Source organism: Dendrobates tinctorius, unplaced genomic scaffold (genome assembly GCF_039654945.1).
Source record: "Dendrobates tinctorius isolate UK_male_01 unplaced genomic scaffold, ASM3965494v1 ptg000395l, whole genome shotgun sequence".
NCBI classification, from domain to species: domain Eukaryota; kingdom Metazoa; phylum Chordata; class Amphibia; order Anura; family Dendrobatidae; genus Dendrobates; species Dendrobates tinctorius.
The window spans coordinates 3,497,269-3,522,642 of NW_027362061.1; the positions used below are offsets into that span (position 1 = coordinate 3,497,269).

The following is a 25,374-nucleotide window of genomic DNA, read 5'->3' on the forward strand; positions in this document are numbered from 1 at the left end:
ACTGGGATGATTTAGCGAATCCTGCTTTGAGCAGGGGGTTGGACCAGATGGCCCAGGAGGTCCCTTCCAACTCTACGATTCTATGATTCTATATTGCTGTAAAGTCACCGATTTTGTGACGTTGCAGCGATATTGCTAGCGATATCCCTGCATGTGATACTTACCTCCGACCGGCTCCCCCGCTGGTTATCACTGATCGCGCGAGAAGCTCCTGGTCCATTCCTCGTCGGCCACTTCCTGCTGGGCTTCCTGTGGCGCCCAGGGCGGGAGGACGCAGGATCGCCGCGTCTGACAGGTAAGTAGCGATCCCCGTCCCCAGCAATGTCGCTGGTGAGATCTGCCTGTGTAGCAGCTCACTAGCGACCACCTAGCGATGCACCAGCGATCCTGACCACGTCATATCGCTAGTCGGGATCGCTGGTGCATCGCTAGGTGTAACGGTACCCTAAGTGTTACAATGAGTCACTTCTAACTGGCTAGATAGAAAAGTTGCAGACTCTGTAATCTCAGGATAAATTACCGTATTTTTCGGACTATAAGATGCAACGGACCATAAGAACACCCCAATTTTCAGTAGGAAAATAGGGGGAAAAAAAATAATGTGTCAAATGGGGGTCCGTCTTACAGTCCGAATTCAGCTTACCTGGGAAGGGATCTGGCACAGGTGAAGTAGTCACAGGGGTCATTCAGTGGTCCAGGCTCGTGCGGTGGCGGCTCTGTGCTAGGGCAGGTTGGTTGTGCTGGGGCAGCTGCGCTGGGGGAGAGGCAGCAGCAGCGCTGAGGCAGGGGCAGCAGCAGCGCTGGGGCAGGGGCAGCAGCAGCGCTGAGGCAGGGGCAGCAGCAGCGCTGAGGCAGGGGCAGCAGCAGCGCAGGGGCAGCAGCAGCGCAGGGGCAGCAGCAGCGCAGGGGCAGCAGCAGCGCTGAGGCAGGGGCAGCAGCAGCGCTGAGGCAGGGGCAGCAGCAGCGCTGAGGCAGGGGCAGCAGCAGCAGCGCTGAGGCAGGGGCAGCAGCAGCAGCGCTGAGGCAGGGGCAGCAGCAGCGCTGAGGCAGGGGCAGCAGCAGCGCTGAGGCAGGGGCAGCAGCAGCGCTGAGGCAGGGGCAGCAGCAGCGCTGAGGCAGGGGCAGCAGCAGCGCTGAGGCAGGGGCAGCAGCAGCGCTGAGGCAGGGGCAGCTGTGCTGGGGCAGGTGGGCTCTGTGGTGGTGGCAGCGGGCGGCGCTCTGCGGTGCGGTGGTGGCAGCGGGCTGTGCTCCGGTACAGGGACGGCGGCTCCGCCGCGATTTCTTCGCAGCCCGGAGGCCCCCGCACTTCCCTTGCTGGCCGCCGCCATGTTGCAGTGGCCTCCGGGAGCATGGACGCCGGAAAGAATCTGCCGCAGACCTCAAAATTTGAAATCTCATTTTCAAAAGTGAGAGCCGGCTAATGGTGCCAAAAATGAGAGCAATAGCTTTAACAACCGGTTCCACCGAACCGGGGAGAACCCGCTGAATCCCACCCCTGGCTGCGCCCCGAGGGCTCATAGTGCTGCGCTGTGTGGAGTGGGATTCGAACCCACGCCTCCACGTGGTGACTGCAGACGCTGAACACGCTCCCTGGTGCACAACAGCTTGCACCTCCAGGGACCAGTACTGCTGCTGTCAGGAGTGGGATTCGAACCCACGCCTCTACGGGAGACTGCCCCGAGGGCTCATAGTGCTGCGCTGTGTGGTGCGGGGTGGGCAGGGTCAGCGCTGCGCCCCCAGGGCTCATAGTGCTCCGCTGTGTGGTGCGGTGTGGGTGGGGTCAGCGCTGCGCCCCCAGGGCTTATAGCGCTGCGCGGTGCGGCGTGGGCGGGGTCAGCGCTGCACCCCCAGGGCTCATAGTGCTCCGCTGTGTGGTGCGGGGTCATCTCCCATCTCCTCCCTGGCTCTGTGCTGCTGTGTAAGATCGCTTAGTGGTGGGGGAGGGGCGGCAGTGACTGGCCGGTGGGCAGGGTCACTGTGCTATGGGAACCAAGATCCGGCCTGCATAGAAGGTGGAAGAGGGAGGAGTCGTGTGACACGCCGAGCTGCCTGTGACTCATCCCCTGGCTCGGGGGGCGGAGTCAGCGCCGTGCAGCACACAAACAGTCTCTCCCTGGCTTGCAGTACAGTGAGGCTGGGGGATGGGAGGCCGGGCTCTGTGTCACGTGGCTCCGAGCCCACCCCCTGCTTTCTCGGTCTAACTGCAGCAACAATGACGTCACCTGAGCGCCAGATTTGAACCTTGGAGCTGCCGGCCGGTAACTGTATGCCTGTATGGGGTCAGCTGTGGGGGGAGGCAGGGGGTCCCTGCAGAGTGTATGGGGTCAGCTGTGGGGGGCACTGCGGGTAGACAGGGGGTCCCTGCAGAGTGTATGGGGTCAGCTGTGGGGGGCACTACGGGGGAGACAAGGGGTCCCTGCAGAGTGTATGGGGTCAGCTGTGGGGGGCACTGCGTGGGAGACAGGGGGTCCCTGCAGAGTGTTTGGGGTCAGCTGTGGGGGGCACTGCGTGGGAGACAGGTGGTCCCTGCAGGGGGAGGTGAGGACAGTGTATGGGCACAGCTGTGGGGGGCATGGCGGGGTACAGGCGTTCCCTGTGGGGTAGGGGAGGGTTAGGGGGGCTGTGTTGTCACTCTGCTGTGAACACTAATTATGAATGCAATATTTCCCTTATTAATTATTGTTTTTTTATTTCTCTGTCTCTCAGTAGGTAACACTTGGGGCAGTCGCCCGCTCTCTGTGTGTCTGCTGGCAATATACGCTCGTAGAAAAAGGGGTTAATGTACCAGTACAATTCATAGGACTTAATTTTTATTCTATGTCAAAATTCAATAATTTCCTTTTCCCTTTTTTTTCCAATAGGTAACAAGGCATCGTGGACACTAAACTGGCTCAAGAACTGGCGGGACAAGGACACCAAGTTTGCCTAATGGACGACATCGCTATGGAGGAACACAGCTCTCCGGCCACCATCATCATGTGGAGCAGCTAAGCCTCTTCATCCTCGGTTTGGGCAAGTGACAATCCATGTATGTATGGTCTAAGGAGCGGTCATGGCACATGTACATACATGTATGTGTAAACATGTATATACAGTCAGCTGTCATGGCACTCGGGAAGTCACACCAGGGGGCTGTGTGGCCCTGTAGGCCTCTACACCACCACACAGCCTCCCGCAACCCGCTCTACAGCACCACACAGCCTCCCGCAGCCCCGTCTACACCACCACACTTCCTCCTCCAGCCTCTGTCTCCCCCCTCCAGCCTCCTTCCTAATTTAGAGCTTTTGGTTTTTTTTATCAGCATAAATTGTCATTTAAGAAACGATTGTCCATTCAAGAAGAGATTTGTGTTGGCAGATTATCCTAGGAAAGCGTGTTAGATGATAATAATCGTGCTGCCCATCTCACCCGACGAGCAAGCAGCACCCTTGTTCGTTGGGTGAATTGACCTTTTAAGGGAGCCCGACGTACTCACTAAATTGTCCCTATCCCTAAGTTTTTTTGGATGCAGATTGCTCTCACACGAGTGTTTTTTTGATTTGGAAAAGAAAGAAATGAGGATGGAGAATCAAAACTTTAAGGCTAAAAAATATACTCACACATATATACACCAACTGTATAGACACACATATAAATATTTATGGTGTATACATTAGGCTATAAGACCTGGAGACTGTTATTACACATGCTGCCACTAGGTTTATTTTCTTTTCTTTAAAAAAAAAAAAAAAAAAACTGTCGCTGTCAGGAGTGGGATTCGAACCCACGCCTCCACGTGGTGACTGCAGACGCTGAACACGCTCCCTGGTGCACAACAGCTTGCACCTCCAGGGACCAGTACTGCTGCTGTCAAGGAGTGGGATTTGAACCCACGCCTCCACATGTGGTGACTGCAGACGCTTAACACGCTCCCTGGTGCACAACAGCTTGCACCTCCAGGGACCAGTACTGCTGCTGTCAGGAGTGGGATTCGAACCCACGCCTCCACGGGAGACTGCAACCTGAACACAGTGCCTTAGACCACTAGGCCATCCTGACTGCTGACACTGACATGCTCCCTGGTGACACAAGAGTTTGCACCACCAGGGACTTCAGTACAGATCTGCTGTCCAAATCAGACATTGGGGCCCCTGGTGGGACTTCTGGCAAAGCCAGAGGGGACATTGGGATGTCATTTGAAAGCTAATTACCAGACTGAGGTGAGGGAGCAGTTCTTGGGGCTGTGTGGTGCTCTGTTGGGCATTTGTGCACCCTCAAGCCTGCACCACAAGGACCACTTTTATCCATGGACAGCCAGGCTCTGACCCCCTGAATTCAAATTCCATTTGAATTCAAATACAACACAAAAAACACAAAAAGTTGTGCATACAACTTATACCACAATGAACAGATGACTAATAAAACAATCCACCAGGAGTTAACAGTGGACATGTGGAGCTTTCATGTAGCCTCACTGTGCCCAGTAACATTGGCTGGTCACCCTACATGAGAAAAAATTGTAATATTCCAATATTCAAAACTCTGTCCCTGTCTAATTTCTTTGTAACAAGACATCAGATGATCGTAGATAAAGGCATTTTATTCAACTTTTCACAAAGTTAACAGAGAGGCTGTAAAAACATCAAGAGACATTTTTTGGCTTAAAAAAAAAAAAAAAAATGTAAACTGATGAATCAGCTGGTAAGTTTTTTTGGATGTACAGTGGTCAGATGGATTTGAGAAGGACGTTCTCTCGGCAGACGGGTGCCTGTTATACCCTATAGAATATATTCAGTGTACACGTCCTGGTGTGAAAAGAACCTAATATATATATATTTTTTTTTTACTCCAAAAACAGAAAAAAAAACAGAGTGAAGGCAATCAGTTTCCACCAGACACAAACAAACCTAAGTTTGCTTCGGCCAGAAATCACTCGAAATAAAAGGGTTTCCAGGACCTTCAGGCCCCTGAAGCTTAAAACTAGCGAAGAGACTGGGGGGGGTGAAAACTAAATTATATATATATATACACACCACCTGCCCAGACTGGACTGATGACGACCCGACCAGAACCCATGTGAGGCCTAGTCGGCCCCGGTAACTGAAAAGGCCACTACTGTTATGCTTTTAATCCTTTCCCAGTCATATAAAAGAATTTTAAAAAAATGGCCGGAGAGTTGCTATATGGCGCAAGTTCCCCACCCAAAAAAAGTGTCTAACACATTCAGTTACAAATGTGTAATTTTCCTACATCTGAGGGGGAAAAGGCCACCATGGAGGTGTGTGTAAGAAGGTATGGCCGCTCCCAGGGTCCTCCATCACATACAGAGGCCTAGAGACATCACCGGCCTCACACGGCCCCGAACTACGCGCACAGACTGAAGAAGAAGGGGCTCCGCCATTACCGGAGGAGATTGTGCGCCTCCATGCTGCGGTTCTGGAGCACACCACGGCCACACGGAGCGGGGTGGACGGCATTATGGTATCAGGCCGCCGAGATCTCCCCCTCACGAAAACCTCCTGACTCGGCGGAGACACGGTGAGGAGGACCGCAGCCGCTGCTACAGATGGCGGCACTTCCGCCTGTGCTCCGCCACCACAGGAACTAAAATGGCGGCCGGGCGGGGAAGTGACGTGTGGTGAGGAGACGTGGGAGGCCGGACTGAGTCATGGAGGAGGCGACGGTGGTGTCGTAATGTTTGCTGTGGAGAGCGCAGCAGAGGAGCGGAGCTGTCAGCGGGGAAGAGCGCGGCACAACACAAAGCCCGGAGGAGGGAGCGGCGACACCCCGCAGAGGACAGAAGGGAGACGGTGTGTGGGGGGAGAGAGTGGGGGGAGCAGAGGCTGAGCATGGGGGGGGGAGCAGAGGCTGAGCATGGGGGGAGCAGAGGCTGAGCATGGGGGGGGAGCAGAGGCTGAGCATGGGGGGGAGCAGAGGCTGAGCATGGGGGGGGGAGCAGAGGCTGAGCAGGGGGGGGGAGCAGAGGCTGAGCATGGGGGGGGGGAGCAGAGGCTGAGCATGGGGGGGGGAGCAGAGGCTGAGCATGGGGGGGGGGGAGCAGAGGCTGAGCATGGGGGGGGGGGAGCAGAGGCTGAGCATGGGGGGGGGGGAGCAGAGGCTGAGCATGGGGGGGGGAGCAGAGGCTGAGCATGGAGGGGGGGGGGGAGCAGAGGCTGAGCATGGGGGGGGGGAGCAGAGGCTGAGCATGGGGGGGGAGCAGAGGCTGAGCATGGGGGGGGAGCAGAGGCTGAGCATGGGGGGGGAGCAGAGGCTGAGCATGGGGGGGAGCAGAGGCTGAGCATGGGGGGGGAGCAGAGGCTGAGCATGGGGGGGGGGGAGCAGAGGCTGAGCATGGGGGGGGGGGAGCAGAGGCTGAGCATGGGGGGGGGGGAGCAGAGGCTGAGCATGGGGGGGGGGGAGCAGAGGCTGAGCATGGGGGGGGGGGAGCAGAGGCTGAGCATGGGGGGGGGGGGCAGAGGCTGAGCATGGGGGGGGAGCAGAGGCTGAGCATGGGGGGAGCAGAGGCTGAGCATGGGGGGGGAGCAGAGGCTGAGCATGGGGGGGGGGGAGCAGAGGCTGAGCATGGGGGGGGGGGAGCAGAGGCTGAGCATGGGGGGGGGAGCAGAGGCTGAGCATGGAGGGGGGGGGGGAGCAGAGGCTGAGCATGGGGGGGGAGCAGAGGCTGAGCATGGGGGGGGAGCAGAGGCTGAGCATGGGGGGGAGCAGAGGCTGAGCATGGGGGGAGCAGAGGCTGAGCATGGGGGAGAGCAGAGGCTGAGCATGGGGGGGAGCAGAGGCTGAGCATGGGGGGGGGAGCAGAGGCTGAGCATGGGGGGGGGAGCAGAGGCTGAGCATGGGGGGGGGAGCAGAGGCTGAGCATGGGGGGGGGAGCAGAGGCTGAGCATGGGGGGGGGAGCAGAGGCTGAGCATGGGGGGGGGGGGAGCAGAGGCTGAGCATGGGGGGAGCAGAGGCTGAGCATGGGGGGGGGGAGCAGAGGCTGAGCATGGGGGGGGGGAGCAGAGGCTGAGCATGGGGGGGGGAGCAGAGGCTGAGCATGGGGGGGGGAGCAGAGGCTGAGCATGGGGGGGGGAGCAGAGGCTGAGCATGGGGGGGGGGAGCAGAGGCTGAGCATGGGGGGGGGAGCAGAGGCTGAGCATGGGGGGGGGGAGCAGAGGCTGAGCATGGGGGGGGGGGAGCAGAGGCTGAGCATGGGGGGGGGGGGAGCAGAGGCTGAGCATGGGGGGAGCAGAGGCTGAGCATGGGGGGAGCAGAGGCTGAGCATGGGGGGGGGGAGCAGAGGCTGAGCATGGGGGGGGGGAGCAGAGGCTGAGCATGGGGGGGGGAGCAGAGGCTGAGCATGGGGGGGGGAGCAGAGGCTGAGCATGGGGGGGGGAGCAGAGGCTGAGCATGGGGGGGAGCAGAGGCTGAGCATGGGGGGGGGGAGCAGAGGCTGAGCATGGGGGGGGGGAGCAGAGGCTGAGCATGGGGGGGGGGGAGCAGAGGCTGAGCATGGGGGGGGGGAGCAGAGGCTGAGCATGGGGGGGGGGGGAGCAGAGGCTGAGCATGGGGGGGGGGGAGCAGAGGCTGAGCATGGGGGGAGGAGCAGAGGCTGAGCATGGGGGGGAGCAGAGGCTGAGCATGGGGGGGAGCAGAGGCTGAGCATGGGGGGGGGAGCAGAGGCTGAGCATGGGGGGGGAGCAGAGGCTGAGCATGGGGGGGGGGGGAGCAGAGGCTGAGCATGGGGGGGGAGCAGAGGCTGAGCATGGGGGGGGGAGCAGAGGCTGAGCATGGGGGGGGAGCAGAGGCTGAGCATGGGGGGGGGAGCAGAGGACAGAAGGGAGACGGTGTGTGGAGAGAGAGTGGGGGGAGCAGAGGCTGAGCATGGGGAGGGAGCAGAGGCTGAGCATGGGGAGGAGCAGAGGCTGAGCATGGGGGGGAGCAGAGGCTGAGCATGGGGGGGAGCAGAGGCTGAGCATGGGGGGGGAGCAGAGGCTGAGCATGGGGGGGGAGCAGAGGCTGAGCATGGGGGGGGGAGCAGAGGCTGAGCATGGGGGGGAGAGCAGAGGCTGAGCATGGGGGGGGGAGCAGAGGCTGAGCATGGGGGGGGGAGCAGAGGCTGAGCATGGGGGGGGGAGCAGAGGCTGAGCATGGGGGGGAGCAGAGGCTGAGCATGGGGGGGGAGCAGAGGCTGAGCATGGGGGGGGGAGCAGAGGCTGAGCATGGGGGGGAGAGCAGAGGCTGAGCATGGGGGGGGAGCAGAGGCTGAGCATGGGGGGGGAGCAGAGGCTGAGCATGGGGGGGGGAGCAGAGGCTGAGCATGGGGGGGAGAGCAGAGGCTGAGCATGGGGGGAGAGCAGAGGCTGAGCATGGGGGGGGAGCAGAGGCTGAGCATGGGGGGGGGAGCAGAGGACAGAAGGGAGACGGTGTGTGGAGAGAGAGTGGGGGGAGCAGAGGCTGAGCATGGGAGGGAGCAGAGGCTGAGCATGGGGAGGAGCAGAGGCTGAGCATGGGGGGGAGCAGAGGCTGGGCATGGGGGGAGCAGAGGCTGAGCATGGGGGGGGAGCAGAGGCTGAGCATGGGGGGGAGCAGAGGCTGAGCATGGGGGGGGAGCAGAGGCTGAGCATGGGGGGGGAGCAGAGGCTGAGCATGGGGGGGGAGCAGAGGCTGAGCATGGGGGGGGAGCAGAGGCTGAGCATGGGGGGGGAGCAGAGGCTGAGCATGGGGGGGGAGCAGAGGCTGAGCATGGGGGGGAGCAGAGGCTGAGCATGGGGGGGAGCAGAGGCTGAGCATGGGGGGAGCAGAGGATGGTGCTTGGGGGGCGGAGCCGGAGCTGGAGTGTGGTGGACGGGAGATAAAACACAACCTTAGTATGTAGGGCTGTGGAGTCGGAGCTCATTTTGGTGGAGTCGGAGTTGGTATAAAATGGACCGATTCCGACTCCTAAAATATATAATAAATTGGGTACAGTAGTTCAATGCAGAATGTGCTGAATATTTTTTCATAGGAATTTGGGAAAGTTATGAAATGTCCTATAAATGGCTGTTCTATTCCTGATCTAAGGCTACATTCACACACAGCGTTTTTGCTGCGTTTTTTGAGGATACGTTTTTCAGTTGCAAAAGCCGATCAGCTTTTTAAAAACTGCATCACCTGAAAGGTTTTTGAGCTCATAGATAATGTTTTCAATATCAGAGCAGATTTCTAATCTGCTTTTATTTATATATCTGTCTATCCATATCATATCTGTACCAAAAAGAATGAAAGCCGGATAGCACACAGACTAACACTCCTTTTTTTTAGCACCAGTCAGGTCCACCTCATAGCTGCCCAAAAGGACGCCCAGGACAGGCATTGCTCGTCTTCAGTAACATCAACTGATAGTTGGAATAAATATACTGCATTCACCACCACATCTTCTTAAGGTGCAGGCTTTATTTTCAAGTGTAGGGGTGTGCAGTATGAGGTTCTGCCCCCCCCAGGTTTGATCCTGGCTACGCCCATGATGTGGATGTAGCCTGAGGATCTAGGCTTTGTCTTAGCCGAGATAAGTCATAGTGTGTGTGTGTGTATGTGTGTGTGTGTGTGTATATATATATATATATATATACACACACACACTACAGACCAAAGGTTTGGACACACCTCAATCAAAGCGTATTCTTTATTTTCATGACTATGGTTTAATAAGTGGGATTTCTTGCCTTATAAATGGGGTTGGGACCATCAGTTGTGCAGAAGTCTGGTGGATACACAGCTGATAGTCCTACTGAATAGACTATTAGAATTTGTATTATGGCAAGAAAAAAGCAGCTGAGTAAAGAAAAACGAGTGGCCATTATTACTTTAAGAAATGAAGGTCAGTCAGTCCGAAAAATTGGGAAAACTTTGAAAGTGTCCCCACGTGCAGTGGCAAAAACCATCAAGCGCTACAAAGAAACTGGCTCACATGAGGACCGCTCCAGGAAAGGAAGACCAAGAGTCACCTCTGCTGCGGAGGATAAGTTCATCCGAGTCACCAGCCTCAGAAATCGCAGGTTAACAGCAGCTCAGATCAGAGACCAGGTCAATGCCACACAGAGTTCTAGCAGCAGACACATCTCTACAACAACTGCTAAGAGGAGACTTTGTGCAGCAGGCCTTCATGGTAAAATAGCTGCTAGGAAACCACTGCTAAGGACAGGCAACAAGCAGAAGAGACTTGTTTGGGCTAAAGAACTCAAGGAATGGACATTAGACCAGTGGAAATCTGTGCTTTGGTCTGATGAGTCCAAATTTGAGATCTTTGGTTCCAACCACCTTGTCTTTGTGCGACGCAGAAAAGGTGAACGGATGGACTCTACATACCTGGTTCCCACCGTGAAGCATGGAGGAGGAGGTGTGATGGTGTGGGGGTGCTTTACTGGTGACACTGTTGGGGATTTATTCAAAATTGAAGGCATACTGAACCAGCATGGCCACCACAGCATCTTGCAGCGGCATGCTATTCCATCCGGTTTGTGTTTAGCTGGACCATCATTTATTTTTCAACAGGACAATGACCTCAAACACACCTCCAGGCTGTGTAAGGGCTATTTGACCAAGAAGGAGAGTGATCGGGTGCTACGCCAGATGACCTGGCCTCCACAGTCACCAGACCTGAACCCAATCGAGATGGTTTGGGGTGAGCTGGACCGCAGAGTGAAGGCCAAAGGGCCAACAAGTGCTAAGCATCTCTGGGAACTCCTTCAAGACTGTTGGAAGACCATTTCCAGTGACTACCTCTTGAAGCTCATCAACAGAATGCCAAGAGTGTGCAAAGCAGTAATCAAAGCAAAAGGTGGCTACTTTGAAGAACCTAGAATATAAGACACATTTTCAGTTGTTTCACACTTTTTTGTTAATTATATAATTCCACATGTGTTAATTCATAGCTTTGATGCCTTCAGAGTGAATCTACAATTTTCATAGTCATGAAAATAAAGCAAACTCTTTGAATGAGAAGGTGTGTCCAAACTTTGGTCTGTACAGCCATGGCTAAAAATTTTGAGAATGACACAAATAATAATTTTTACAAAGTCTACTGCTTCATTTTTTCTAATGGCAATTTGCATATACTCCAGAATGTTATAAAGAGTGATCAGCTTAACAGCAATTACTTGCAAAGTCGATATTTGCCTAGAAAATGAACTTTATCCCCCAAAACACATTTCAACATCATTGCAGCCCTGCCTTAAAAGGACCAGCTAACATCATTTCAGTGATTGCTCCATTAACACAGGTGTGGGTGTTGATGAGGACAGGGCTGGAGATCAATCTGTCATGATTAAGTAAGAATGACACCACTGGACACTTTAAAAGGAGGCTGGTGCTTGGCATCATTGTTTCTCTTCTGTTAACCATGGTTATCTCTAAAGAAACACGTGCAGTCATCATTGCACTGCACAAAAATGGCCTAACAGGGAAGAGTATCGCAGCTAGAAAGATTGCACCTCAGTCAACAATCTATCGCATCATCAAGAACTTGAAGGAGAGAGGTTCCCTTGTTGCCAAAAAGGCTCCAGGGCGCCCAAGAAAGACCAGCGAGCGCCAGGACCGTCTCTTAAAAGTGCTTCAGCTGTGGGATCGGACTACCAGCAGTGCAGAGCTTGCTCAGGAATGGCAGCAGGCAGGTATGAGTGCATCTGCACGCACTGTGAGGCGGAGACTCTTGGAGCAAGGCCTGGTCTCGAGGGCAGCAAAGAAGCCACTTCTCTCCAGAAAAAACATCACGGACAGACTTATATTCTGCAAGAGGTACAGGGAGTGGACTGCTGAGGACTGGGGTAAAGTCATTTTCTCTGATGAATCCCCTTTTCGATTGTTTGGGACATCTGGAAAACGGCTTATTCGGAGAAGACCAGGTGAGCGCTACCACCAGTCTTGTCTCATGCCAACTGTCAAGCATCCTGAAACCATTCATGTGTGGGGTTGCTTCTCAGCCAAGGGAATGGGCTCTCTCTCAGTCTTGCCTAAAAACACAGCCATGAATAAAGAATGGTACCAGAATGTCCTCCAAGAGCAACTTCTCCCAACCGTCCAAGAGCAGTTTGGTGATCAACAATGCCTTTTTCAGCATGATGGAGCACCTTGCCATAAAGCAAAGGTGATAACTAAATGGCTCAGGGAACAAAACATAGAGATTTTGGGACCATGGCCTGGAAACTCCCCAGATCTTAATCCCATTGAGAACTTGTGGTCAATCATCAAGAGACGGGTGGACAAACAAAAACCTTCAAATTCAGACAAAATAAAAGCATTGATTTTGCAAGAATGGACTGCTGTCAGTCAGGATTTGATCCAGAAGTTGATTGAGAGCATGCCAGGGAGAATTGCTGAGGTCCTGAAGAAGAAGGGTCAACACTGCAAATATTGACTTGCTGCATTAACTCATTCTAACTGTCAATATAACCTTTTGTTACTCATAATATTGTTGCAATTATATTTCTGTATGTGATAAAAACATCTGACAAACACACATAAAAACCAGAGGGCAGCAGATCATGTGAAAATATATTTGTCATTCTCAAAACTTTTGGCCATGACTGTACTGTATACATGTAATCGATATTATACAGCGTATTACATATTTACAATTTATTACAGTTTTTTGTGTTCTAAAGTTGTATTCCTATAAATCGATATGTTCTATCTAAATATCTTGATTATTGGATCATAGAAATTATTAAATGTCTGATGTTCACATTGTACTACAATAAATTTTTCACTTAAATATAAGCAATATATGTCGGAGTCATGGAGTCGGAGCCGGTGTAAGGGAAATTGAGGAGTCGGAGTTGCAGGTTTGGCTTACCGACTCCACAGCCCTGGCTAGGTGTACGGAGCGGAGCCGTGTGTGTACGAGGTGTACGGAGCGGAAACCTGTATACACTATATACACCTGTATTCCCCCAGCTTCAGTCGCAGACTCCTGTGTACACTGTATACACTCGTATACCCCCAGCTTCAGTCACAGACCCCTGTGTACAATGTATACACATGTTTACCCCCAGCTTCGTTCGCAGACCCCTGTGTACGCTGTATACACCCGTATACCCCCAGCTTCGGTCACAGACCCCTCTGTGTACGCTGTATACACCCGTATACCCCCATCTTTGGTCACAGACCCCTCTGTGTATTCTGTATACACCCGTATGCCCCCAGCTTCGGTCGCAGGCCCCTCAGTGTGCACTGTATGAACCAGTATACCCCCAGTCAGTCAGACACCTCGCTGTACGCTGTATACACCTGTAATCACACCAGCTTTGGTCACAGACCCCTGTGTGTAGGCTGTACACACTCGTATATCCCCAGCTTTGGTCGCAGACTCCTGTGTAAGCTGTATACCCCCCAGCTTCGGTCGCAGCCCCCTGTGTATGCTGTTTACACCCATATACCCCCAGCTTCGGTAACAGCCCCCTGTGTACGCTGTATACACCCATATACCCCCAGCTTTGGTCGCAGACCCCTGTGTACGCTGTATACCCCCAGTTTCGGTTACAGACACCTCTGTGTACTCTGTATACACCCGTATACCCCCAGCTTCGGTAACAACCCCCTGTGTACGCTGTATACACCTGTATACCCCCAGCTTTGGTCGCAGACCCCTCAGTGTGCACTGTATACACCCGTATACCCCAGCTTCGGTAACAAACCCCTGTGTACACTGTATACACCTGTATACCCCCAGGTTTGGTTGCAGACCCCTCAGTGTACGCTGTATACACCCCCTATCTGTGCTGATGGGGAAACACGGACATGAGAGGAGCACCGTAGGTCAAATAGGGGACTCGTGGCATCTGTGAAAAACATGATAAGTCATGTGAAGGGGCCGTACAGTCACATAATAGGAAACAGCAGAATTGCCATCTTTTTCTACATCCCACCTCGCAAACAGCAGAATAAAAACAAGTCCTACATGTCCCCCAAACTACTCTGCTAAATTCCCTCTGGCTCCGTTGCCGATGGTTCAGGCTCCCTGATGGTTATTCACTTTGCAGCTATAATATAAGGTGAAGCCACAAGACCTCTGCAGCCCAGTGCTGAGACTGACTGAAACCCCCAGAGCCACAAGACCACTACAGCCCAGTTCTGAGACTGACTGAGAACCCCGGAGCCACAAGACCACTGCAGCCCAGTGCTGAGACTGACGGAGACCCCTGGAGCCACAAGATGACTGCAGCCCAGTGCTGAGACTGACGGAGAACCCCGGAGCCACAAGACCACTGCAGCCCAGTGCAGAGACTGACGGAGACCCCCGGAGCCACAAGACCACTGCAGCCCAGTGCTGAGACTGACGGAGACCCCTGGAGCCACAAGATGACTGCAGCCCAGTGCTGAGACTGACGGAGAACCCCGGAGCCACAAGACCACTGCAGCCCAGTGCAGAGACTGATGGAGACCCCCGGAGCCACAAGACCACTGCAGCCCAGTGCAGAGACTGACGGAGACCCCTGGAGCCACAAGACAACTGCAGCCCAGTGCTGAGACTGACGGAGAACCCCGGAGCCACAAGACCTCTGCAGCCCAGTGCTGAGACTGACGGAGACCCCCAGAGCCACCAGACACCTTCAGCCCAGTGCTGAGACTGACTGAAACCCCCAGAGCCACAAGACCACTGCAGCCCAGTGCTGAGACTGACGGAGACCCCTGGAGCCACAAGACAACTGCAGCCCAGTGCTGAGACTGACGGAGAACCCCGGAGCCACAAGACAACTGCAGCCCAGTGCTGAGACTGACGGAGAACCCCGGAGCCACAAGACAACTGCAGCCCAGTGCTGAGACTGATGGAGACCCCTGGAGCCACAAGACCACTGCAGCCCAGTGCTGAGACAGGCAGAGACCTCCCGGAGCCACAAGACCCCTGCAGCTTAGTGCTGAGACTGGCAGAGAAGCCTGGAGTCACAAGAACACTGCAGGCCAGTGCAAAGAGTGGCAGAGACCCCCAGAGCCACAAGACCCTTTGTCAGGGATTTTTTATGTTCCAATTAGAAATCGTCCAGACCTGAATAAGTAAGATGTTTCTTTATTGGTCATGCCGGCACGGAGAGAGAGAATGACAGCCACACTAGGTGTGGGCCGTCCCCTGTCTAACTCAATACATATTCTTAAGAGTTTAAATAGGAAAAGAAGGCGTTGAAAACACTACATTTGCAAGAAAAATAGTACATGCAATTAGAATAAGCGTAGCTGTTAATCCTTATCTACGTTACCAGAGAAGTCATGCAAGATAAGGAAAACCAGCTAACGTTCACAAAAAGTAACACCCAAAGGTAACACCCATATGTTCACAATACGTAAGCTAAAAAGAGTTTCAAAGTCTAGGCAAAATAAATGGCTTATGCAATCATGTGTGCATGTATACTGTGGATGCACGCATATATATATATATACATACATACACATGCACATAAAAGAAAGAACTTTATTACAATTATTATAACATTCCCTCATCTTGTAGTAAAATCATCTATCTGTACACATTGGGGACAGATTTCTTTTTGTCAGATTTCACAGAACATCTTCATATAATATAGATGGAGAGTAATATGTTCAGTATATTTATCATTAAGTCCCAACATTTTCATTCTTCCAAGGTCTCCATTCCTTGATACATAGGTTTTGTTATGGCAGAGTCAATCAGTCTTTGAACAAGTCCTCTAATGCATAGAATAGCACAGCGTCCACAAACAATCAGCACTCCGGCCACGATGGTAAGAGATGTCAACACAGAAGTGAATAATCCGGACCATTTCCCAAACCATCCTTCAGTCCAGGAAGTGAATATGTCATCACATCCAGAGTTCTCTGCTAATTCATTAGGCAGTCAGTCCATCAAGAGCTTTGGAGATACTTCCATCAGGATCTGTATCAGGGATAAACGTGCAACAAAAATCCTCCAAACATTTTATATTCACCTCCCTTTTCTGCTAAGAACTTGTCTAATGCTATCCTATTCTACCAAGCCATGAGAGGAGTTGGTCCTAATTGCTCAGCTATCCCTTTAACTGCGTCTCGGGTATAATTAGCAAATCTCTGCTGGTTATAGTATAAGTAGTTTATCCAATCTACATTCATTTTTATAATCACCCACCAAATTATGGATTCCCACCCGGCTGCTACCTGGATCCTAGCCTTGTACTCGGTGGTCACTCCCCTGGGAACTCCAATGTCATCTATGTAGATACTAGAATGGAAGGATCCTTGCGGAGTTTCACGCTTCTGTCTCTTCCACTACGTACCTTTGGCCATATCCCTGTTGACAACAGGTGGAACGGAATGATTAGCTGGACCACCGCACAATCCCCTCGGGAACCATGTGGTAGTCTGGCTCTTATCCTTTATCACCGCATAACCACCATATATCCGCTCTCAGGGTAGTGTGGTCTGACCATATGGCTGAGTACTTGGCCCTGTGGGAGACAATGATCCATTCTCTACAAGAGTCGCCTTGGAGCTCTCCGAAGTCGTGTCCATGCCCTGGAAGACTAAAACAAGTATAGTTACTAGGATTAGCAATCACCTGTGGTGGGACATCCGGTTTCTCTAGTGGAGGATATAAAAATGATAATATTTTACATTTTCCTTCACTTTCTGAGCAGTTATAAGTTTTACCATACAACTTAAATTTTTTTTTTAATGTTTTTGCAATATATTTAAGCCATTCTAACCATTCATTCTTCTCACAGCCTCTCTCTAGAGCTAGTTTATCTTCATAAGTTAGGTTAGACAATCTAACTATGAACCCTATGGACTCTGTTATGGTTCTCTCTGGCGTACCTTCCTTGGGTCTATGTATGCTATTATTCTGAACTTCTATGTAGAAATGTCCTATTGGGTCTGTTCCTGACATATCAGCTCCTAAACCTTTGATCCCTCATCTTAGGGTTTTTTAAAAGTTCTCAGTAGCTGATTACAATTATTCTTATTTGTGTAAGGGGATCTCCTTTCTCCTAATGGAGAATCAGGCTTTAAAATCTATGTAGCCATAAGGCTTATACCTATAGTCTCGGGCTGCAGTTGTCCACGCTGCTTTACTCCAGTCACACACATACATCCCCTCTGCTATTAGAGCTCATAACACAAGCATACTTATCAGACTGCTAGTTTCACAGCTTGTTCCCTGTCTCTGCATCATTTATACAACAGACAGAAATCCACTAACATGGCGGCCTCCTGCCCGATTTCAAAAGTAGGATTTAAAGTCTTAAATCTGAAACCATTCTACCACCCTGGACTTTCCTCTCCTGCTGGGTCTATTACCCTCCACTCTCCCATCACTATGGTCACGAAGAATATACCTGTGGCTAACCCTGATGTACACATCCTAGATCTGACCGTCTTGTCCGGGAAGGGGGATGAATGGGAGACTTCACCAGTTTGAGACAAGCTTTCCCTTGTGGAAAACCTCCCTTTGTAGCTGGACTTTGACAAGCAAGTCAGATCTTACTCTGTCCCTACCTGTCTGACAAGTTTACAGTGTGAGAGATGGATCCAGGAATCTTGACCGCAGTAGGAGAAGTCCACAGGACTTGGTAAGGACCTTCCCACTTAGGATGGTGCTGGTGTTTCTTCTTTATCACCTTCACAAGGACCCAGTCTGCAGGTTTCACGATCTCAGGTTTTGTTAGTGGGTTTCCTGGAACAAAACTACGAGTAGAAACTTCTTTGTGAGTTAATATCTTAGCCATATATTCTGCTAATGTACAATCAACTTCCTCATCTATCCTTCTAAAGGATTTTAGCTGAGGTAACAGAAAAGATCTCTCATATATAACTTCAAAGGGTGTTACCCCTACAGATGTCCATGTGACATACATATTTAGTACAACCAATAGGAAACAGTACAACCAATCTTTCCTGTTTCCTGCATGGTCTTTGTCAACCTATTTTTCAAGATCCCACTGTGTCCTTCAACCAGTCCGGCTGACTGAGGATGACAGGCACAGCGGTTTCCCAACTCAATTGACAATGCTTTAGGTAATAATAACATTACTTAGTTTACTATATATTTTCTGGAACCCCAAATCTGGGTATGATTTCCAATAGAAGGGCCTTCGGTACCATTAATGCATCAGGGTGGACAGCTTCAATCCACCTGCTGAAAGCATCCATAATAACAAGGCAGCACTTTTTCCCTCACACTTGTTCAATAAAATCCATACAAATGTGTTGGAATAAGTATTGAGGGTGAGGACATTGTCCTCTCTCTGGTCTCAGGTTCCCTTAGGAATAATTTTTTTGCACAAGTAATGCAGATTAAACAAAAAATTTTTAATAGTTAGTAAAGTCATAAATCATAAATACGTAAGATATGACCTCTACCACCCCTCCTGTTGAGACATAGCTTATACCATGGCTCAATACTGTGACATATCTTAGGAGGTCACTGGGCAGTTTATACATATAGGTCATCTGTAAAGATAACCCCTTTTGTTACCAATTTGTTTGTATTCTTTTTTTAATGCCAATAGCATGTCATCCACATATAAGAGCATCTGGCTCCTTCTGGTGACTCACACTGAGCTAGGTTAGCCAATTTTACCTGGAAACAATAGTAGGTGATTCACAGTTCCCCTGTGGGATTCCGGTGAATGTATACCTGCTCCCCTTATATGTGAGTACAAACCAAACCTGGCTATCTGGATGTACCAGGATGCTGAAGACATTACTGTAAAGACCTTATGTTCCGGCCTCCAGTCATTCAGCAGAGTATGGGGGTCTGGCACTGTGGGGGCTCTTGGAATCACAGCCTCGGTTACAGATGGGGGCGCCCTCCCTACTGGAAACAAGGCTGTGTTACAAGGTGAGCTGGACAGAGTATAATCACCCCTATTATCGATCCCACATCTGCAGGTCATGAGGACCACAAAGATTCTTGGTATGTGGTCAATTCCTCCTCTAATTCTGGGAAAGGATCAGCATTTCTCACTCGTTCCCCTGCCTTCCTGCAGGTGGACACTGGGTTTAGAAATGGTGTTCCACTTTAGTACTTGTGACCATACCTGCAGTCTGGCATTGTAAAATGAGCCATCACCCAAATCCTCCCATCGTTACTTTCCTTACACTCCAACAAAATCACCAAGGAATTTCCATGATCTACCTTACATCTGGAGAGGGAAACATGTGGCTCGGGGCCTCTAAAAAGCAAAAACAACAATTTAATTTGTTCTGACAGATTACAACTGATAGTAGAAACAAAATAGGAGAGAGGAGGGGGCGCTCCTGGTGTGATACCCGGTGGTCAAAGAGAGTAGGTTAAGAACAAAGTCCACTAACCTGCCGTGGTTATGCTGCCAGAATAACCACGTTTGCAGAGCCTGCTGTGCTTATCGTGCACCATTCGTCAGGTTCCAAGGTTAGCCGGTCACAAGGGGCGTCACGTGATGCTGATGTCAACACAGCTCCTCCGACTTTCAGGCCTTGCAGGATGGTTGGAAGCCTGCTGGGTCCGTGCTGCACCAAGCCGCTCACCCAAGAAGGGTGTAAAATGATGCATCACCTGATAAAGGTGCATTCACTGCCGAAAAGCTTTGTGAGGACATAATGACCAAGTAAAGAAGTTTCTTTTCCATCCAACACAAGTGTCTGTCTTGGTCTGAGCGCCCTAATCAGCCATTCTTCTCTTTCCTTGTAGTTTACAACTGGCGACACAGTTCCCTTATGATCCCAGTATAGAGTGTCCAAGAACACTCCACAGGCAGAGACACAGCGTCGGACTGGAGCACCTCAGGCCCACCAGAGAAAATCATTCTTGGGGCCCACTATGTAGCTACATAGAAATAAATACAAGACCACCAATTGTGTGGTAAGACACGCTAATATCAGGGTATAATATAAGGTAGTACACGTCTTAATTATGTAGCAGGGGTTGGGGTAGAATCATAGAGGGGTAGCCCTAGAATATAATGTAGCCTCCCTCATAAAATATAATGCAACCCCCTCATAAGGTATAACACAGGCCCCACCATAGAATGTAATGTAGCACCCTCATAGGGCGTAATGCAGCCCCCCCATATAGTATAATACAGCACCAACACAGAGTATAATGCAGCCTCCCCATAGAGAATACTGTAGCCCCCTAATAGGGCATAATGCTGCCCCCTCATATAGTATGATGTAGCCCCCCAGAATATAATGTAGTCCCCTGAGAGAATAATGCCGCCCCACCACAGAATATAATGCAGCCCCCCATAGAGTATACTGTAGCCCCCTCATATAGTATGATGTAGCCCCCCAGAATATAATGTTGTCCCCTGAGAATAATGCAGTCCCCATCAGAATATAATGTAGCCCCCTCATAAAGTATAATGCAGCCCCTCTCCACCCCATCATTGTCCTCATCACCACCTCCATCATTTCCTTCTCCCCCACCATCCCTATCATTCTCCCCACCACTGCTCATTCCATCACCTCAATCATTGCCTCCTCCCCACCATCATTGTCCATTTTATCACCTCCATCATTGCCTCCCCCACCACCATCATTGCCCATCACCTCCATGATTGCCTCCCCCACCGCCATCATTGCCCATCACCTTCATTATTGCCTCTCCCCACCACCATCATTGCCCATCACCTCCATTATTGCCTCCCCCACCTCAATCATTGCATCCCCACCTCCATCATTGTCCATCACCTCCATCATTGCCTCCCCACCAATCATTGCCCATCACCTCCATCATTGCCTCCCCCACCATCATTGTCCATCACCTCCATCATTGCCTCCCCCACCACTATCATTGCCCATTACCTCCATCATTGTCCATCACCTCCATCATTGCCCATCACCTCCATCATTGCCTCTCCCACCGCCATCATTGCCCATCACCTCCATTATTACCTCCCCCCACCAACATCATTGCCCATCACCTCCATTATTGCCTCCCCCACCAATATCATTGCCCATCACCTCCATCATTGTCTCCCCCACTGCCATCATTGCCTCCCCCACCAATATCATTGCCCATCACCTCCATCATTGTCTCCCCCACTGCCATCATTGCCCATTACCTCCATCATTGTCCATCACCTCCATCATTACCCATCCCCTCCATCATTACCCATCACCTCCATCATTGGCCATCACCTCCATCATTGCCTCCTCACCGCCATCATTGCCCATCACCTCCATTATTGCTTCCCCATCAATATCATTGGCCATCACCTCCATCATTGTCTCCCCCACTGCCATCATTGCCCATTACCTCCATCATTGTCCATGACCTCCATAATTGCCCATCACCTCCATTATTGCCTCCCCCCACCACCACCATTGCCCATCACCTCCATTATTGCCTCCCCCCAACAATAACATTGCCCATCACCTCCAGTATTGTCTCCCCCACTGCCATCATTGCCTCCCCCCACCAATATCACTGCCCATCACCTCCATCATTGCTTCCCCCACTAATATCATTGCCCATCACCTCCATCATTGTCTCCCCCACTGCTATCATTGATCATCACCTCCATCATTGCTTCCCCCACCAATATCATTGCCCATCACCTCCATCATTGCCTCCCACCACCCCTCACACACACACACATACACACAGCACCGGTCCGCATCACTCACTCACATAGCAACTCATCACTCTCACACACACAGCACCACATACACACACAGGCACACAGCACCACATACACACACAGGCACACAGCACAACTCACCTCCCCGCAGCAGCAGCAGCAGCACATCCCGGAAGCCTCTTTCTCTCTGGCAGCTTTCCCTCTGATACAGAACGCTGGATGATGATGTCATCCCGCTGGGCTGTCACAGACAGGAAACGCCCAGAAAGCAGGAAGCCGGGAAGTGCTGCTGCTGCGGGGAGGTGTGATGTGCTGTGTGCCTGTGTGTGTGTGTGGTGCTGTGTGTGTGAGAGTGATACGGTGATGTGTGTGTGGTGCTGTGTGTGTGAGTGATACGGTGCTGTGTGTGTGGTGCTGTGTGTGTGGTGCTGTGTGTGAGAGTGATAAGGTGCAGTGTGTGTGGTGCTGTGTGTGAGAGTGATACGGTGCTGTGTGTGTGGTGCTGTGTGTGAGAGTGATACGGTGCAGTGTGTGTGGTGCTGTGTGTGAGAGTGATACGGTGCTGTGTGTGTGGTGCTGTGTGTGAGAGTGATACGGTGCTGTGTGTGTGGTGCTGTGTGTGTGAGAGTGATACGGTGATGTGTGTGTGGTGCTGTGTGTGAGAGTGATACGGTGATGTGTGTGTGGTGCTGTGTGTGTGAGTGATACGGTGCTGTGTGTGTGGTGCTGTGTGTGTGAGAGTGATACGGTGCTGTGTGTGTGGTGCTGTGTGTGTGAGAGTGATACGGTGCAGTGTATGTGGTGCTGTGTGTGAGAGTGATACGGTGCTGTGTGTGTGGTGCTGTGTGTGAGAGTGATACGGTGCAGTGTGTGTGGTGCTGTGTGTGAGAGTGATACGGTGCTGTGTGTGTGGTGCTGTGTGTGAGAGTGATACGGTGCTGTGTGTGTGGTGCTGTGTGTGAGAGTGATACGGTGCAGTGTGTGTGGTGCTGTGTGTGAGAGTGATACGGTGCAGTGTGTGTGGTGCTGTGTGTGAGAGTGATACGGTGCAGTGTGTGTGGTGCTGTGTGTGAGAGTGATACGGTGCTGTGTGTGTGGTGCTGTGTGTGAGAGTGATACGGTGCAGTGTATGTGGTGCTGTGTGTGAGAGTGATACGGTGCAGTGTGTGTGGTGCTGTGTGTGAGAGTGATACGGTGCAGTGTGTGTGGTGCTGTGTGTGAGAGTGATACGGTGCAGTGTATGTGGTGCTGTGTGTGTGAGTGATACGGTGCTGTGTGTGTGGTGCTGTGTGTGAGAGTGATACGGTGCTGTGTGTGTGGTGCTGTGTGTGAGAGTGATACGGTGCAGTGTGTGTGGTGCTGTGTGTGAGAGTGATACGGTGCTGTGTGTGTGGTGCTGTGTGTGAGAGTGATACGGTGCTGTGTGTGTGGTGCTGTGTGTGAGAGTGATACGGTGCAGTGTATGTGGTGCTGTGTGTGAGAGTGATACGGTGCAGTGTGTGTGGTGCTGTGTGTGAGAGTGATACGGTGCAGTGTGTGTGGTGCTGTGTGTGAGAGTGATACGGTGCAGTGTATGTGGTGCTGTGTGTGTGAGTGATACGGTGCTGTGTGTGTGGTGCTGTGTGTGAGAGTGATACGGTGCTGTGTGTGTGGTGCTGTGTGTGAGAGTGATACGGTGCAGTGTGTGTGGTGCTGTGTGTGAGAGTGATACGGTGCTGTGTGTGTGGTGCTGTGTGTGTGAGTGATACGGTGCTGTGTGTGTGGTGCTGTGTGTGAGAGTGATACGGTGCAGTGTGTGTGGTGCTGTGTGTGAGAGTGATACGGTGATGTGTGTGTGGTGCTGTGTGTGTGTGAGAGTGATACGGTGCAGTGTATGTGGTGCTGTGTGTGAGAGTGATACGGTGCAGTGTATGTGGTGCTGTGTGTGAGAGTGATACGGTGCAGTGTATGTGGTGCTGTGTGTGAGAGTGATACGGTGCTGTGTGTGTGGTGCTGTGTGTGAGAGTGATACGGTGCAGTGTGTGTGGTGCTGTGTGTGAGAGTGATACGGTGCTGTGTGTGTGGTGCTGTGTGTGTGAGTGATACGGTGCTGTGTGTGTGGTGCTGTGTGTGAGAGTGATACGGTGCTGTGTGTGTGGTGCTGTGTGTGTGAGAGTGATACGGTGATGTGTGTGTGGTGCGGTGCTTGGGATGGGCTGCCCACTATTAAAGAGGAATGGTATTCACGCCTCTCTACGCCCATAGGGGCGTGGAGAAGCGTGAATATTAATTTCGTTTTAGCAGCGCGGACAGGAACTTGTCTCCTGCTGCTGCTAGCTGGCACAGGGTGGGCCCCCTTGACTCAGGGGCCCCATACCCACTGACTTGGGGGCCCTCGAGCAGTGGGGGCCCTTGGAGCAGTGGGGCCCTAGGCACTTGCTGGCCAGTAAGCCAGCAGGTGTCAGTGCCTGGGCCCACCGGAGAATCCTCCGGTTCTCCGGTGGGCCAGTCCGAGCCTGCGTAGACAATGGTCCTCTGTGGCTTACCACTTGCTCCTTTTACCACTATGCAGGCAGCAGACAGTCCAATAGTCGGTATCTCTTCTGGATGTACTAAGGTTCTAGTGCTGCTGCTGAATCAACAAGAAAAGTGACCTCATGGCTTCCCACAAGGACGGTTACATCTGGAAATACAGTGTTCTATAAATGTATTTCTACTTTAGCCAAATTAAATATTTCCTCTCATTACACATTTCTTGTACCAAATTTTCACTTTTTATCAAAGTAGTTTACCATCAAATACAACCCATCTGTCAGGGGACACACTCAGCTCTTCTAGTGGTCCCTTCTTATCTTAAAACCACAACCACATTCCACAACAATCCTCAGGCTCACAGCTTATCTCCCACCTCAGGACTGTTTGCTCTGGGTGGTGCCGTTTCCTAGTTTTTCAAGATTAAAAAGACAATGTCAGGGATATAGAATGTTTACTCTCTATTTGTTATAATATGTAAGAGTTGGGCCTATAAGTTACCAATAAGGACACATTGCACATCTGATCTGAAGACTGTTCTCTCTGGGTACCTGATGAGGAAGGACCATATCCGGTCTCATTCCAGGGATACCTTCTTGGTACAGTCTTAATAACTTTCCAGCCATCAGATGAAATGGTCAATAACAATTCTGCCTTAAGGGCCTGTCACACTAAGCGATATCGCTAGCAATATCGCTATAACGTCACTGGTTTTTATGACGTTATAGCGATATTGCTAGCGATATCACTGTCTGATACTTACCTCCGACCGCTCCCCCGCTGGTTATCGCTGATCGCGCGAGAACGTCCTGGACCGTTTCTCGTCGTCAGCTTCCTGCTGGCGCCGACAAGCAACGCGTGGATGCGGGCGGGAGGACATCAGGATCGTCTCGTCTGACAGGTAAGTAACGACCCCCGACCCCTGCGATGTTGCTGGTGAGATCTGCCTGTGTGGCAGCTCACTAGCGACCACTTAGCGATGCACCAGCGATCCTGACCGCGTCATTTCGCTGGTCGGGATCGCTGGTGCATCGCTAAGTGTGACAGTACCTTTACAATGAGGACAAGACCTTAAAATATAGCTATGGGACAAAGTCCCATAAGGATGTTACATGAAATTCTTAAACACAAAAGACAAACAAGATGAGGACTATACACAATATAAACCCTGGAGCACAATGGATTTCTACCCACTTGTATGAAATCTAACAAATATCAGTGAAATTCATAAGTCAACAAGAAGATAATAAACCAGTAGCAACAATACAATTACTGCTACTAATATCCAGGATCTAAATAATCCTCACTGATTACACTATGTCCTAGGTATTCACCAGC

The 25,374-nt window shown here is 51.6% G+C and overlaps 1 protein-coding gene and 1 non-coding gene across 2 annotated transcripts in view; both read right to left on the bottom strand.

Annotated features, from left to right (window-relative positions):
* LOC141076233 (uncharacterized) overlaps positions 1–19,337 on the bottom strand; it is a 60,941-nt gene extending 41,604 nt beyond the window's left edge. The window contains exon 1 of the mRNA XM_073563588.1: positions 19,274–19,337. Coding sequence (XP_073419689.1) covers positions 19,274–19,337 — 64 coding nt within the window. The remainder of the gene's footprint in view (positions 1–19,273) is intronic.
* On the bottom strand, positions 3,956–4,038 carry TRNAL-CAG (transfer RNA leucine (anticodon CAG)). Its single transcript has one exon. It is a non-coding gene; the product is annotated as a tRNA-Leu (tRNA).
* Positions 19,338–25,374: the final 6,037 nt, after the last annotated feature.